The sequence below is a fragment of the Peromyscus californicus genome, unplaced genomic scaffold (genome assembly GCF_007827085.1).
Source record: "Peromyscus californicus insignis strain IS unplaced genomic scaffold, ASM782708v3 Scaffold_9__1_contigs__length_137607984, whole genome shotgun sequence".
NCBI classification, from domain to species: domain Eukaryota; kingdom Metazoa; phylum Chordata; class Mammalia; order Rodentia; family Cricetidae; genus Peromyscus; species Peromyscus californicus.
The window spans coordinates 50,908,283-50,923,739 of NW_026294617.1; the positions used below are offsets into that span (position 1 = coordinate 50,908,283).

General features: G+C 32.5%; 1 protein-coding gene across 1 annotated transcript in view; it reads right to left on the reverse strand.

Moving 5' to 3' along the window:
* Si (sucrase-isomaltase) overlaps positions 1–9,598 on the reverse strand; it is a 73,492-nt gene extending 63,894 nt beyond the window's left edge. The window contains exons 1-5 of the mRNA XM_052731398.1: positions 9,481–9,598; positions 8,091–8,197; positions 3,031–3,148; positions 2,647–2,756; positions 554–705 (exon numbers count right to left, since the gene is read on the reverse strand). Coding sequence (XP_052587358.1) covers positions 554–705; positions 2,647–2,756; positions 3,031–3,148; positions 8,091–8,197; positions 9,481–9,598 — 605 coding nt within the window. The remainder of the gene's footprint in view (positions 1–553; positions 706–2,646; positions 2,757–3,030; positions 3,149–8,090; positions 8,198–9,480) is intronic.
* Positions 9,599–15,457: the final 5,859 nt, after the last annotated feature.

Here is a 15,457-nt window from a genome sequence, read left to right on the forward strand (position 1 = left end):
TGTGTGTGTGCATGCATATAATGCTTCCTGTATGATGAGACTGAAATTTTAGCAAGAAATTACTAAATTCTTTGCAACAATTATTCCTTGCCCCAGACAATGCATTCTAAATGAAAATACTCAACTTGTATTTAACTTGATCTGTATGAGGAAATGATTTTGATATTGCCATGAAAATTCATACCTCACTGAGTAGAAACTGTTTAATTCTGAGTATTGTTTTGGAAAAGAGGTAGTAAGTAATGAGGGTACCAATCAGAGCAGTCATTCTTACATTTGAGTAATATTGACAATGTACAATGTTATCAGCACTTTTCTCCATCTCTGCCTTTGGTTGGAATCAACTGATGTTTTCAAATTTTATTTTAGTTTATTTTTTAATGGGAATCAAAATTATTTCATCATCATCATATTTATAGATCTTTACTTACACTTTTTTGGGATATTCTTTGTGAACTGGAACTGACACTAAGAGGTTCTTATCCTCGGTCAAGAGAATAATATTGGCCACCTATTGGAACTGATGTAAATGCAAAATGAAAGCATCACTTACAAGATTCTGTTGTTGCTTTTCCTGATCACTTTGATGCTGAATGGGTTTTCTGTGACCTGTACGTCATAAAGTGCATCAGCAGCTGGGATTCCAGCAACATCTGTTACAAACTGATGGGGCACTTCATATCTTTGATTAATTGGATCTGTAATCTGTCAAAATTTTAATACATAAACAGTAAGTGATAGAGAAATTCCCACCTCTGATTTACGGCATACAAGCTGTGAAATATGTATATATATATATATATATATATATATATATATATATATATATATGCATATATAATTTTATAAAATATCAATTAATGCCACAATATAAATTTAACATTTTAATGATTGTGCAAGGATAAGCCATACAAATTCTTATGAGATAATTATATTTAATTGGTTAAGAAGTTTTGTATGAGGATGGGTAAGATATTGTCACTAAGTATAATTTACAACTAGTTTTTAAAGTTATTATAAGTGCCTTAAGTGTCTGTCTCTATAGATATTCCCATGAAGATTGAATATTTTTAATTTTAATTTTTAAATACTTTATTTAAAAACTCACAAATGATGCCGGGCGGTGGTGGCGCACGCCTTTAATCCCAGCACTCGGGAGGCAGAGCCAGGCGGATCTCTGTGAGTTCGAGGCCAGCCTGGTCTCCAAAGCGAGTTCCAGGAAAGGCGCAAAGCTACACAGAGAAACCCTGTCTCGAAAAACCAAAAAAAAAAAAAAAAAACTCACAAATGAAAAAATTGCACACTGAAATTAACTACACCTCAAATCTACACATCCCAATGAATCTCTAGATTATAAATAGCCATTAGAATGGAAGCTATGAAGCTTCACACTGGATTTTAAGCTTGTAATACAGAATATTTCCTATGTGTTTATCCACCATCTTGACAGAATTAGTACCAGAAAACAATTAGGTATATATATTTTCATAACTCCTATTTATTACCTCTGTTTAGTACTTCCTCCACCCATTATTATTTTAATTTTTGTAATTACATTTTCTCTAGATTAAAATAGCAAACTATACATATACTATATACATCATACTATATACATATATACATATGTAAATTATCTATTCATCTGTTTTATTCCAGTTCTTTGCAACAGTGAATAAAGTGTTTTAAAATGACTGGGCATGATGGTGCATGACTTTATTCCCAGAACTCAGGAGGCAGAGGCAGGCAGATGTCTCAAGGCCAACCTGTTCTACAAAGCGAGTTCCAGGACAGCCAGGACTGTTATACAGAGTAACTTTTTCTCAACAAACCACACACACACACAGAAGAGTTTTTAAATAATATGTTTGTCATAAATTGTGGTAGTAGACCACGCTTTAGTATATTCATTCTCATGGGTTCTATCATTATCAGTGCAAAACTGACTTAATACATAAATAATTAAGTCATTTATTTTTTGAATGTGTTCCTAAAAATTGCAAAGTCATTGTTTTCCTCTCCAGATTATATCTGTGTATGTGTGAGCATACATGTACATGACTAATCCCTTCCTATAAGCCAACAGTCTCTTACTTTAAACTCAAGTATGAAGTTTCAACCACTGCATTCATAGAGCACTATCAACTTTTATCAAAGCAAACTTTAAATTACAATATGTGTTTGAATTCTTGAAAAATGACTACAAAAGAAACTTTTCTTATTGATATTGTCTTCAAGGAGAGAATGACACGTAAAAGGGTAACTAGTATTGTAGTTATTTTTTTGACATAAATATTTCTCACAGTGGACAACACATGGAAAGGAGAAAGACAAAGTATGTTTTTTAACTACACTTTATCACAAAATCTTTCTTAGAAGTATTAAAAGCCAAAGGCTGTAGAGATGGCTCTATCATTAATATCTTTCCTGTTCTTGCAGAAGACATGGATTTAGTTCTCAGCATATTCATGATGCCTCATAACCATCTATAATTCCAGTTCCAGGAGATACATTGGCCTCATCTGTCCTCTATGGGTACTGCTCTCAGGTGAAACACACACACAAACAAACACACACAGAGATAGACAGACAAACTTTACACACATAAACTAAACAGAAATGAATCTTTAGAAATAGTAAAAGTCAAACCTTGAACCGCAAACGATTTGGGGTTTGACTCTGAGTTGTGAGGAGAACACTTTGAATGTCTTCTCCAAATAGAGTAGGAGAAGAGATCCTGTTCAATTTGGCTTCAAGTCCTTAAATAAAGGGGGGGAAAAGCACATACATTTAAAATAAGCTATGGATATTAGCAATTATTCATAATTTATCTATATTAATAATTTTCTTACAGTATAAATAACTGTTTCTTTTTTATATTACATGATGAAACTGTGAAAAATGACTCAATATTGTATTTTGCTATATATACTTATTAGATTCTATTGAAGATATTATTTTCAAGAAAAACATAAAATAAAATCTTTTAACTTAGAACATATACTGATCTACTATGACAAGGACACTCCTTACCAGTATCTTTTACAGTTACTGCCTCAGCATGATAGCCATGATTATTTACAAAGAAGCACCAAGGAATGACAGAGTTGTTCCATGGACTCCAGCAACAGCCACGCTCTTCACATATTGCCTGGTAAAATATTTTTAAATGAATGACATGATTGGCACTGTAATCAGACATACTAGAGTCTGTTTTCACTTATTGTTATCACTCTAAGCACACACGTTTTAAAACTTTATGTCCTTCATTAATTATGATTTTTCCTTCATCATGACACTAATAAGGAAGAATTTCAATGCATATGTTGTGTTCATTAAGCATCAAAAGCAGGTTTAGTTACTTAAATAAAAATTTAGATTCAATTCAAGCCCATACACCATGCAGCAGAGATTAGCGCTTACAAACAGGACCTTGTGCATCCTAGATAACTGCTCAGCAACTTAATCACATTCTTAGCCCAAAGGTTTATAACAAATTTACAACCATTTATTAGCTAAACATCTTAGCAGTTGAGTTATTTTAAATAGTCACAACAAATTACCATAATTTAATAAACATTACAAAATGTTGACTTAGAGTGATTGATTTTACTTCCTACTTTAAAAAAAATCATATAAAGTAGGAAAAGCCATAAGTGCACACATGCTTAAAATGTTGAATGGCATGATGATGTTGAATATTATCAATAGCACAACTGAATAGCCATATAATATAATTTTCAATTATGAAACATTTTTACAGTTTGAGTACTGGTATAACGTTTTCATAACTATTTTTGTGAAAACAGTTTTTCAAATTGTGCATGTTGATCAATTGAATATATGCTTTAAACTCCTATCTTCTATCTTCCTATCACATTAAAATGGCACAGACATGTACACAGTCATGCACATGCATTCATTACACTTGAGAGTGCAAAAGGATCAGTTGACACCACTCATATATAGCCTTTATTTGGACAGTTGTATCTCTAGTTCTGTAACCTGTCAAAACATACTCAACAATACAAAGATATGCTGGAAAATAATTAAAACAATGGTCATTACAGCAATCTTTCAAAGATGTTTTATTTTAATTTCATTTAAATACAAAAGTAGAACCAGACATAGATGTAATAATCAGAAAACATGTGAGGTTATGTTTAAAAAAGAAAAACAGAGCACATTATAAGCATAGTTTGACAAAGCAAAAAGTTAGTAAAGTGGAATTACAGCAAATTTCTCAAAACATACTCTATTAGTACTTTCCTGTGGCCGCCATAAAAACCATAAAATAAATGGTGCCTTAAAGCAACAGAAATAAACTCTCAGCGCACTACTGGTTTGATGTCCTAACTCAAGGTGTCCAGGCAGCCATGCTGCTTCTGAGGATCCAGAGGAGAATCCTCCTTTTCTTCCATGACTCCCTGTGACTCCAGGAAGAGTTGGCATCCCTTAGCTCTGATCTTCATTTAATTTTATTCTATCTGTCACTCTTAATAGATTCTCCATATAAAGTCAACATTTGAAATAGATCTTTGAAAACCCTTTTGTCAAATAAGGTCCAGTTTTGAAACTCTTCAAGTCAACATAAATACTTGGCAGGCATAATGAAACTCATTATATACATACATTATAGTGTTAGTTTAAAAATAATATGAACTTTAAAGGTGATTGTTATTAATTTTAGTTCATTTGTAGAATTTAATGTTTCTTTTGTTTGTTTTGCTGCTCTTCCTAATATTTAAATTTTTTAATACTCTTATTTGTTTCTCTAATTTCATATTTTTTTCTGATTTGCTTGAAAGACAGAAGGTTAAGAAACATTGAAATCCATTAATAGTCATAATTTAAGTAAACTCATGAATAAAATTGCAAAAAAATCTTCAATTCTTATTTAATTATGCATCATGAATACATGTATATACTATAATTAGAATTCTATGCGTAAGTATATAACACTAAGCTGAATCAGTGGTATAAACAAAATTGTGTTCTCAAATTGAAATGTTGAAGGAAGGCCTTGCCTCTTCTTCCCATATTACTTTATTTAGCATTAGAGCCCTTAAGGAAGAATAGGAACTACAATGAAGTCATAGTATGGAACCTCATCCAAGAGTATTGGTGTCCTTATAAAAACATTTTCTTCCTTCTGGCTTGCACACTGAAGAAATGTTCTGTAAGGATGGCAAGAAGGAGTACCTACAATAACAGTAGTAAGTTTTCTCTAGATACCCCCAGAGAAGTTGATCTTTCACTCCAGATGAAATGAAGTGTCCTTTTGCTGCAGACAGAGACCATTACAGGAAGCCACTACTTGTCAAAATGTAAAGAACAAATAATGGTATGTTGCCTAGCTCTAGTGGATGTATGTACAGCCCAACCTTTACACCAAAGGCTCAAGAAGAACAGGATCTCCGTTGTGACACAGTCTCTTCTAGATATGGCAGGGAGGCATACCCATGGTATCTGAACAATATGGTTACCCGCACAAGAGCTGAATAATAATACAAGTAGTGGATATGCCAAATGTGGATGGGGAAATCTCACAAGGTCCCATTCCTAGAAAAGGTGCAGGCAGTCAAGGACTGCTGATAGTAGGAGAATCAGTCTCCCTAAAGGATAAGGCCCTTAATTGGTTATCCAATACCAAGCAGTCAGCTCTGAAAACATACACAGACAAGCATCACTAAATGGACTGAGGAGATTACATTTATTCAATTATATGTGTATATGTAACAATTAAGAAAAAGAAGGCATGAATATGATGAGACTGGGGGAAGGAGGGTTGTTGGGAGAAAGGGAATGGTGGGTATAATGTTAATAAGCATACATACTTAAAAACAAATTCAAAGTCCTCACTATAAATTAGTGAAAATGGCTACTTTGTCTTGGACAACTAGCTTCCAGAGCTATGGGAACTATATGCAGAAACTATCAAATTTGAGATATTTGTTATCAGAGCCCAAATGAACTAAACACTTTGAATGAGAATATAGCTGTTGTTAAGTTACCATTTTGACTCTTCTATACCTTGTCATTATTGAACAATAAAAATTGCATGCCTTGTATATACAATGTTTCGTATTTCAAATTTAAATCTTGGATCAATTATGATGTATCTTCAAATATATAAAATCCAAGAAAAATTTTATAATAAAAAAACTTATGGAAATTAACAGAAAATAATCATTTTGACTAACTCAATCTTAAATGCCTTGTTTGGGCTAGATAAAATGTATTCAAATGCTAATTTCATATTTAGAGTGACAAATATATACATTAAGTTAATAAACTATATTTTAGTTTGTCACTAAAGAAAATGTAAAGCTAACACTTCAAGTGTCTTAAAGACTTTACAAGATATTACTGAGAAAATGGTTTTGGAAACACATAATTAAAAATAGAATTATAAAAATCCACAGAACATGATTTGAATAAACATTACATTTAAAATGTATACTATAATTTAAGTATGAGAAAGAAGAAAGAATGCTTAGACCATTTTTCTGATTTCTGGCACATTTTATTTTTTATTCATTCATCATTTACTTTATCAGTTTTCTGCAGTAAAAATTTACCTTTGAAAATCATCTAATTAAAGACATTTTAATATACTAGTTAATGACTAATGCCTATTTAGTTTATGGAACATGAGCTAAGATTGACCTTTGTACACACTTGTAGAACTCCTATGACACATTCACTTAGCCTTGATAAGCTCTTTGAATTTCCAGTTAAGTCTAAAATTCAATGCGTGACAGTGATAAACTATTTTGACTAAGTTTGAGTTGTTTTTTTTTTCTCTAAATGTCAAGAAATCCCTTTTCTGTTGCTGTCTCATTCTATCTCAATTTCATTTCCTGTTCTTTGAATCCAGCCCAGACCCTACAATGCTTTGTACGCACTCTACCACTGAGTGCATTGAAGACGTATTTATAATCTTGGCTAATTTCCCCATGCTAGCCTCAGACTTGCCTCAGATTCTCTGGGAGCTGGAATAACAGGCATGAAACACAATGTTGGACTCACTTTGTCTTGTTGAATGACAAAGACAAATATATTTACTGAAGTAGAATTTGTTTACTTCATGAGTTTAGTTTATAACTAAGTTCATTAGTATTAGGTTATTACTAAGCACATGAAAAGGAAAATATTCTTCAGCAACTTACTGGATTGAATAAACAAGAAAGACCTAAGGATGGTGTCAAAACTAAATCACTGTTACTTTCCTAAAAGACCAATATTCTTCCAAAAAGAATTTAAGGTTAATCTTCAGTAATTTCTTGAGAATAATAGTAATCAGATTATCAGCTTTCCTCCATCTGTATAACAGTAATCACTGATCTACTTAGCTACTCCATCAATGAGTAATATGAGTTATTACTGTAAATTTACTACTATGATGCATACTTAATTTATTTATATAGTTTCTGATAAACTAATAAGAAAACCCTGTGTAAATTATAATGCATGAAAGTTCTGGTAAATATTTTATTATTTAGCTTGATAAGGAATGTTGAAGTGAGATTCAAACACAAAGGACTTGTCAAATATAGACATAAAAGACATATACTTATTGACTTTTATTTTCACAAGTTTTATGAATTAAAAAGTCTGAGTCAATGTATGGTTACATGAATCCAACAAGCTTCTCTTCTAGTTGTCATACAATAAAATAGAAATATATTTGGAAAAGTGAGTAGTATTTAATTTTCTAGAAATTGTTCTTATCGCCACCACTACAAATAGCATAGCTTATGCTCAAGTGTTATTCAAGGGTCCTGTGCTATTACAGATTATACATTAAGAAGCAGGGAAGAGTGATGGAAATTTCATGAAGGTGTATAATATCAACAATAGTTTGGTAAGTATGGATGGATATTAAACTCTTAATTTGAGAAGAGCAAAGGAATCAAAAGCAGGCTCATTAAAATATCAATTCTGTGGTATGTTTATCCAGAGAAATAATGGAAACATAAGTGAAGTTTATGTTTAGATCTTTAATCATATGGAATTAATCTCTATTGAGCAGTTATTTTCATATAATGGTGTATTTATTCCTAAAATCATCCAGAGCATTCTAGGCAGACCTGTGTTGGAGTTTGTTCTGGGATGCAGTTTATTCTCTCATTGATACGATCATCTTGCTCACTGGGACACTTTCCAAGACTAGGGGTTGAAGTTGGATTTTCAGTTACTAGAAGAAGAAAATATTAAAATTATTTTTATGTATTTCTCAAGTAATGAATATTTTAACAAGTTGATTAATTTTATGTTTAATTAAAATGACATCAATTTCTGATTCTAGAAGATCTGAAAATTCAAGTCTTTGTCAGTAAAAAGAAAGGTTTAAATAATATTTTTAAATTATGGGCATGGTCTGATTTCTAGTAGAGATTAATATTGTCTTGGGGGGGTAGAACCTAGCATTTTATTTAGATCTTCATTAAACTGTTGGAAATGAGAGGGGCTGGAGAGATGGCTCAGAGGTTAAGCACACTGATTGCTCTTCCAGAGGTCCTGTGTTCAACTGCCAGCAAGTACATGGTGGCTCACAACCATCTACAATGAGATCTGGTGCCCTCTTCTGGCATGCAGATATACATGCAGACAGAATACTATATACATACTAAATAACTCTTTTTAAAAAGAATATTGTCTTTATAGAGCTGTCAACAACATGGAGAAGGTATGATAGTGACAGTGATGGGATCTCTAACTAGTGTTTGACTTAAGTACACTGTAGAACATCCTCTTCACCTCCTGTCTGGTCAATGGAAATTTAAGTGGAAAAGACAATTTGGGGTCGACAATAATATAAAGGACCTCTAATTAGGATAGGAAAAGATCATTAGAAACACGAAGCCTTAAGTCACCTTCTTTGTACCTTGTCATGTATTCTCTACTTCATCAATTACAGCAAGGACAAAGAGAATGTTGTCTATACTATCCATGTACTGTTCAAATTTCTGAAAACCAAAGCAAAAATCTTGGCATCCTCAAAACTGAGTGATGAGATGGGGGAGGAGGGAGATCCCACCGGTAAGTTATTCCACCTGTTTTAATGTTTTACCACTTTGCTTCATTTCTCTTTCTTAAATAACATATGCTGGGGAGTCCACTAATGTCAAAGTGCACAGATTCTTTAATTTTAGTGCTTTCTATTGAAAACATCAGACTTCATTGGACAGAAAATGTTGTAGCAACTTTGGAACTTACACTGAGTTCTTCACATTTCATACCACTTTTCATAAATTATTTAAAAACTGTTTTTGATCTCATTCATTTATTCATTGGTCCGGGGGTATTGCTTTGATGTTATTACATGATTATGGAAGCAAGAGGGTAAATTGCAACTTATGAAAGTTAATCCATTACTTCCCCTTACCAAGCACCAATACAGTTTTTAACCCACAGATACTTGAGGAGTAACTTTCCCTAAACTTCCCTCTACTGCTTACAATGGAGAGTATTACTTACCTTCCACAGCAGGCACATTTGTTGCTAAAACAACAACCAAAGCAATAGCTATTATCGTGACTATGATAAAGAGGACAATCAGAGAGATTTCTAATCCGCTGAATTTTCTCTTTGCCATCTGAGGAAAGAAAGAAATTTGTGCCTAAACATAAAATTTTTGTCAGTAAGCCACAACTGATTATGAATTTTTATATATTAATTTCTAGGCCAACAGGCTGTGGGCATTCATATATGTAAGAACAATGAAAAACAAAGAAGTCATGAATCTGAAGATAGTACAGAGAAGAGTTTTGGGCAGAGGAAAGGGTAGAGGGATGTAATGTAATTATATTGTAATCTCAAAAAGAAATTGAAAAAGTACATTTTATAAAGTCTAATATAATACAACAAAAAAAGAATTGAAAATGCATAGTATCATGACACCAACATTCCTTTATGTAGAAAACAAGAACAAAATTTTTATTCAAAAATCAAATTAGATATGAGTATTAAAAACAATAGGGGCTAAAATTATCCACTTTGTGAGTGAAAATTACAGCAATTATTTTTTGGACCATACTAATTTTCAGCAAAACTACATAAGTTACAATTGATAACCAATTTTACATGAATACTGCTTTATTAAATGATATCTTGATGGATGTTATTCTATGGTTCTGCAAGCAATAGTAAAATATGTTATGAAACTAGAATATATTCTTCCTATGCAGATATTCTTTAAAAAATACTTTCACAATAACTGGAGCTTCCCAGTATTTTTTAAATGTTCAAATCTATTTTCTGCTATAAAAATATTTAAACAAAACAAAGGTTTTACCTATATTTGAATAAAAACTGTTAGAACAAGCAAGAAAAAAATGTTTATATTTCATAAAATTTAAATTTATTCCTCTGCTTTCAGAACAAGAAACATACTTAGAATGACAAATTTACTATTTGACTATTAAAAAAATTAGAAATGGGGCTATTTCTAACATAATTAAAGAAAACCATATTTGCTAAGAAACATGAGCAGAGTGATATAATGGAACCTGGAGACTTACCTTAGCTCATAGCCTGTCCTGTTTGCTGTGTTCTGTTGGAGCTGGGCAAGGCTGTTAAAGTAATGATCATAGAAAATTGCTCAGGTATATATTGACTCCCCAAACTTTTATTGCACTTTCATAAGCTTATCAACATTTAATGTTCTTCTGTTCAACATTCAATTGCTGAAAACTGAGCCCTGAAAGTGGTTTATATAAACATACCTCTCTGCCATCCCAAGTTAATTAATAACCATGTTTTTAGATAGCTTTTGACGTCTAGATAGTAGGAAATATTGAAACATCTCATAGTCACTGTTTGAAATTGGCTTTACTCTTTGTAAAGTCTGTTTTTATTTCAATATTTGGACGGGGTTATAAGAAATTTTATCTTCTTTTATGAAATTAAAAAAACATTTGAACAATGTAGATTATAAAATATTTACAAGAACCAACACTTACTTAGCTAGCATTTTTCCACTGTGATAAATCAAAGGTTGGAGCTGACATCTTATATCACAAGACTTCAAATGGCACAGAAAGATTTACAGAACCACTGAATATGGTACGTGAACCCTCAGGACCACTTCTAAGTTTCCGTCATTGTCTCCCACACATGGCGTTGAAGCTGTTTACAGACTATTGGATTTTGTTCATTCTCAGGCTTGATTTTCACTGTATCAAGAAATAATTAAAATCAGATTCATTCAGATGAAAACAATTATGTGATAATACTTCATTAGAAAATAATGATTATATAAGAGTTAATCATGTATATTACTAGCCCTAAAGCAGCAGAACTGAGGAAATTCATAAGAAGAAAATGTAAATGTAGGGCTTAAGCAACATACATTTATTTTTATGTATGACACTAATTTATTTTACAAAACCATAACGTAAATGTTTCTCAGTTCATACTGCAAACTTTACAAAATTGATTATGTTGCTAATTGAAGGTATCATTACTATGGTTCTAAGAGTATAGGACATGATATGAGATCTATCTTGCCCACAAATTTTACGGGCAAATTTATTGAAGAATACCCCTCGTTTTCTTAAAAGAGCTAAAGAAACTACCTTGTGTTGTGCTCAACGAGAGAATAAGATCATTTCTCATAGTCTCTTATCACTGTTCCACCTTTACTGTCATGAGGGCAGTCTACTTTGACTCATACATAGTACTGGAATTCTGCAAACAGTCTCTCAATTCGTTTTGAGCAGAGCAATATTAAAATAATGTGATCACAAAAGAAAGAACAACTCCCTTTCAAGGCAGTAGGAGCACAAATGTGAACATAAACAACAAAAGGCCAGTATGAGTGAATCATTATAAGACTCTGGGGAGAAATGAAAAACTTTTAGTTACAAAGAAATAAGATGAGATTGCCCTAGACTGGCCTCCATAAGCAAAAAATAAGTTCAATATAACAGAAAATTTGAGACTATTATTTTCTACCTATAGACTGTGTGAATACATGTAGAAAATCCCCATAAACTCTCCCCAAACCCCCTAGAAAAAAATATATGAATGCAAACAATGTATGTAAGGATGATACATGTTAGCCCATTAAGTTCCAAGGTAACAATGACCATTTGGAAGCTAAAACTAAGACACAAGTATATATATATATACATATATACATATACTTGTTCTTGTAAAATCACCTTTCAAGAACAAAAGACACATTCCTGGGTAGAACTTTTTCCCAACTATTAGAAGATATTCTATTCTGAAGACTTAAAAAACTTTTGATGAAAGAATAGTCAAATGAATGAATGGGTAGCATTCTCATTTAATATCAAGCTGCTGGTTCTACAAAGTAAAATGCATATTTTCAAAATGCTAAAATAAAATTTCATCTGTACTCTTTCTCTGTCTTGGGTCTCTGTCTTGTGAGTGTTTTATTACAAATGTGCTAATTAGGACTGTTTACCACAGTCACTTATTTTCTATAGTTTGGCCAGTTGAGGATCTTTGTTACTGTCTTGCTGAAAGGTCTTGCTGAAAGGAAGGTGTATAAGAAGTGAAATCTTCACTAATCTGTGTGTATAAAGATAAATATTTTTATACAATTATAATCTATATTGTTTTAAGAAAATGGCAGCCTTGGGTTCTCTTCTGGGATCTATGAGCTCTTCATTCATGGGTAATTAGCTGTGTTTTTTGTGTGAGACATGAATTCCCTCCTACTGAATGGACCTTAAATCCAACTAGACAGTTATTGACTATTCTTTACATAAAAGAGCCACTATTTAACCATTGGGGGTATGTTGCTGGGACAATCATTGTCATGCAGCTATTTTTTCCCTTGGCAACTTGCATAGCACCTTCCAATGATATTAAATGCTGAATTCACAGAGGAAACTACAATGTCATTTACAGATTAATTCCTTCAAGTATTGTGTACAAAGTGTGTGGTTTGTTCAATGGAGACTTAAATTCAAATTCAGGGAATAAACCAAGATCAATGGAAAGGCTATAAATTGTTTTGAGAGTCTCTTGGGCTACTACTCTAAGAATTCAGAAGTAGGTTTTACATGATAGGGAGGTACTGGTGTTTTGTTATATAGCCTATGGCTCTTGTGGAGAGAATTAATTCCCTCTATATCTCCTAACTACATTTAAATCTGTATCTGTCAATCTGTCAATCTATCAATCTATCTATCATTTATCTATCTATCTATCTTCTATCTATAAGCACATACATATGTATATATCAGTATATTTTCTATTTCTAACCATAGCTTATATATTTAATGATTTTATTTTTATTCACAGCTAAATGGGATTCTATTGCATATATATGCCACATTTTCATTATCCATTCTTTACTTAAAGGGTATTTGGGTTGTTTCCATTTCCTATTATGATTAGAGCATCAGTGAACAAGGATGAGCAAGTTTCTCTGCAGTAGAAAGAATCTTTTGGGTGTTTGACAATCTGTGGTACATCTTGGTCATATGGCAGAAAGTCTGTAAGGGCCAGAATAAGATGTCTGGTGTGATATGATAGCTCCTGTGCTTAGTAGGAATGTTGTATCTGTAATGTCTCAACAATGTGGTTTCCCAAACAAGATCTGCATAATGACAATTCCAGGAGACATGTCAACATAGTTGTGGAAATTTTCACAAGGCCCCAATTGTAGATAAAGAGCTATAGGCAACAATTGCTGTTGAGAAAGAATCACTTTTCTCCAGGCACTTTTATAAAGCTCCCTGATAGGTTATCCAACCCCAAGTGGTGAGATGGCATCCCTAAACACATGTACACAGTAGCAACACTAATAAACTCAGTGAGATACATGTGTGTATAATGTATAAATATAAAATTATAGGATTACTAAACTATAATTAAAGAAGAAAACATAAAGAGGAGAAGAAGTTTTGGGAAGCACATGAGAATTTGGAAGGTGAAGAGGGTAGAAATGAAGTAAATACAATATTCATCTATAAAAAATCAATTAAAAATTATAGAAAATAGACATAGATGAGACATAAATTTTGTATCAAAATTTTCATAATTACTTGATTCAAACTTTCCTTAAAATGTAAAGAATTTAGTTTCCAGTCCTACATATACATAAACTGGCAAATTACTCAGCAACAAGATTTAGAAACTTCTAATTTACGAAAATAACAACATCAATGACTTTTAAAGTTCAGTTTAATTCTTTTAGCATCGGCTTTAGTTCTCTGAAAGTATAAAGAAGTCCAGTAAATTTTCAGTTTGTGCCTGTTTGCACTTATTATTCCTCTATTAAGATCAAATATTTTTATAAGTGTTCAACATCTTTGGATGAAACTATCAATTTTAATTATTCCACATTCACATTTTTTTGTATATTAATACATCTTAAATAGTAGCTTTTGTCTTTTCCACATACATTGAGTTGATCCAAATTTAGAAACATAAAAATCATATGTTCTCTCTCAAACGTGGACCCTAACTTGAGTGTTTGTGTGTACGTTAGTAAAACCATGTGAGAGTACATGAGGCCCTGATACTAGATAGGCTATCGTTAGGGCTGGGGGTAGGGGTGGTGTGGGGGGGGAAATCACAGGTGTTGAAGAAGAGCGAGGCCAAAAGGGCAAAAGTGAAAAAGTGAAGTATAGGAAGCTACTAAAGTGTGGGGTGATAGAAAGGGGGAGAGAGATGAGTGGAGGCGAGAAGAAACCACAAAACATTTGTTTCAGAAATATCGCTATGAAATCTAATATTTACATGCTAATCAAAGTCTATTTTTAAAGTAAACTTAATCTTCATAAAATGTATATGGTTGCATTTTCATACATTCTCTTCTGTGATTCCCATCTGCCGATACTATGAGTTGGTCTTTCCCTTGAGCACTTTCTTTCATCCTTTTCTTTCTTTGCCACTATTTTATCTTTCTTCTCACTCTCCTTTACCTTAAGTAATCGGTTTAGAAATTACTGAGAGGTTTAGTTCCGATAAAACCATGATAGCTCTGCAATTATGAACAGAAACAAATTATATGCAGTAGCAAAAAAAAAGCATTTATCGCCATAGTATGTTGTAATTTGATATAAATGTGAATTTCTAAAGATTTATTTTTAATTATAATTATGTTCATATGGGGGGCTTGGGTATGCACAGGTTGTCCACAGAGACCAGAGGCATGAATTCCCCTGGTGCTGGAGGCAATTTGGGGCTGCCTAATTTCGGTGCTGGGAACTGAACTCAGTTCCATCTGTAAGAGCAGTGTTCTGGTTTGCTTTGTGCTTCTGTGATAAAACACTGGCCAAAAGCAAACTTGGAAGGAGAAGGTTTATTTTGCTTATAATTTACAGTCCATCATCCAGGGAAGTCAAGGAGAGAATTCAAGAGAAGAGCCTGGAGGCAGAAACTCTAAGAAAGACCATGAGGTAATGCTGCTGACTAGTTTGTTTCCCTGGCTTACTCACCTACTTTATTATTATTATTATTATTATTATTT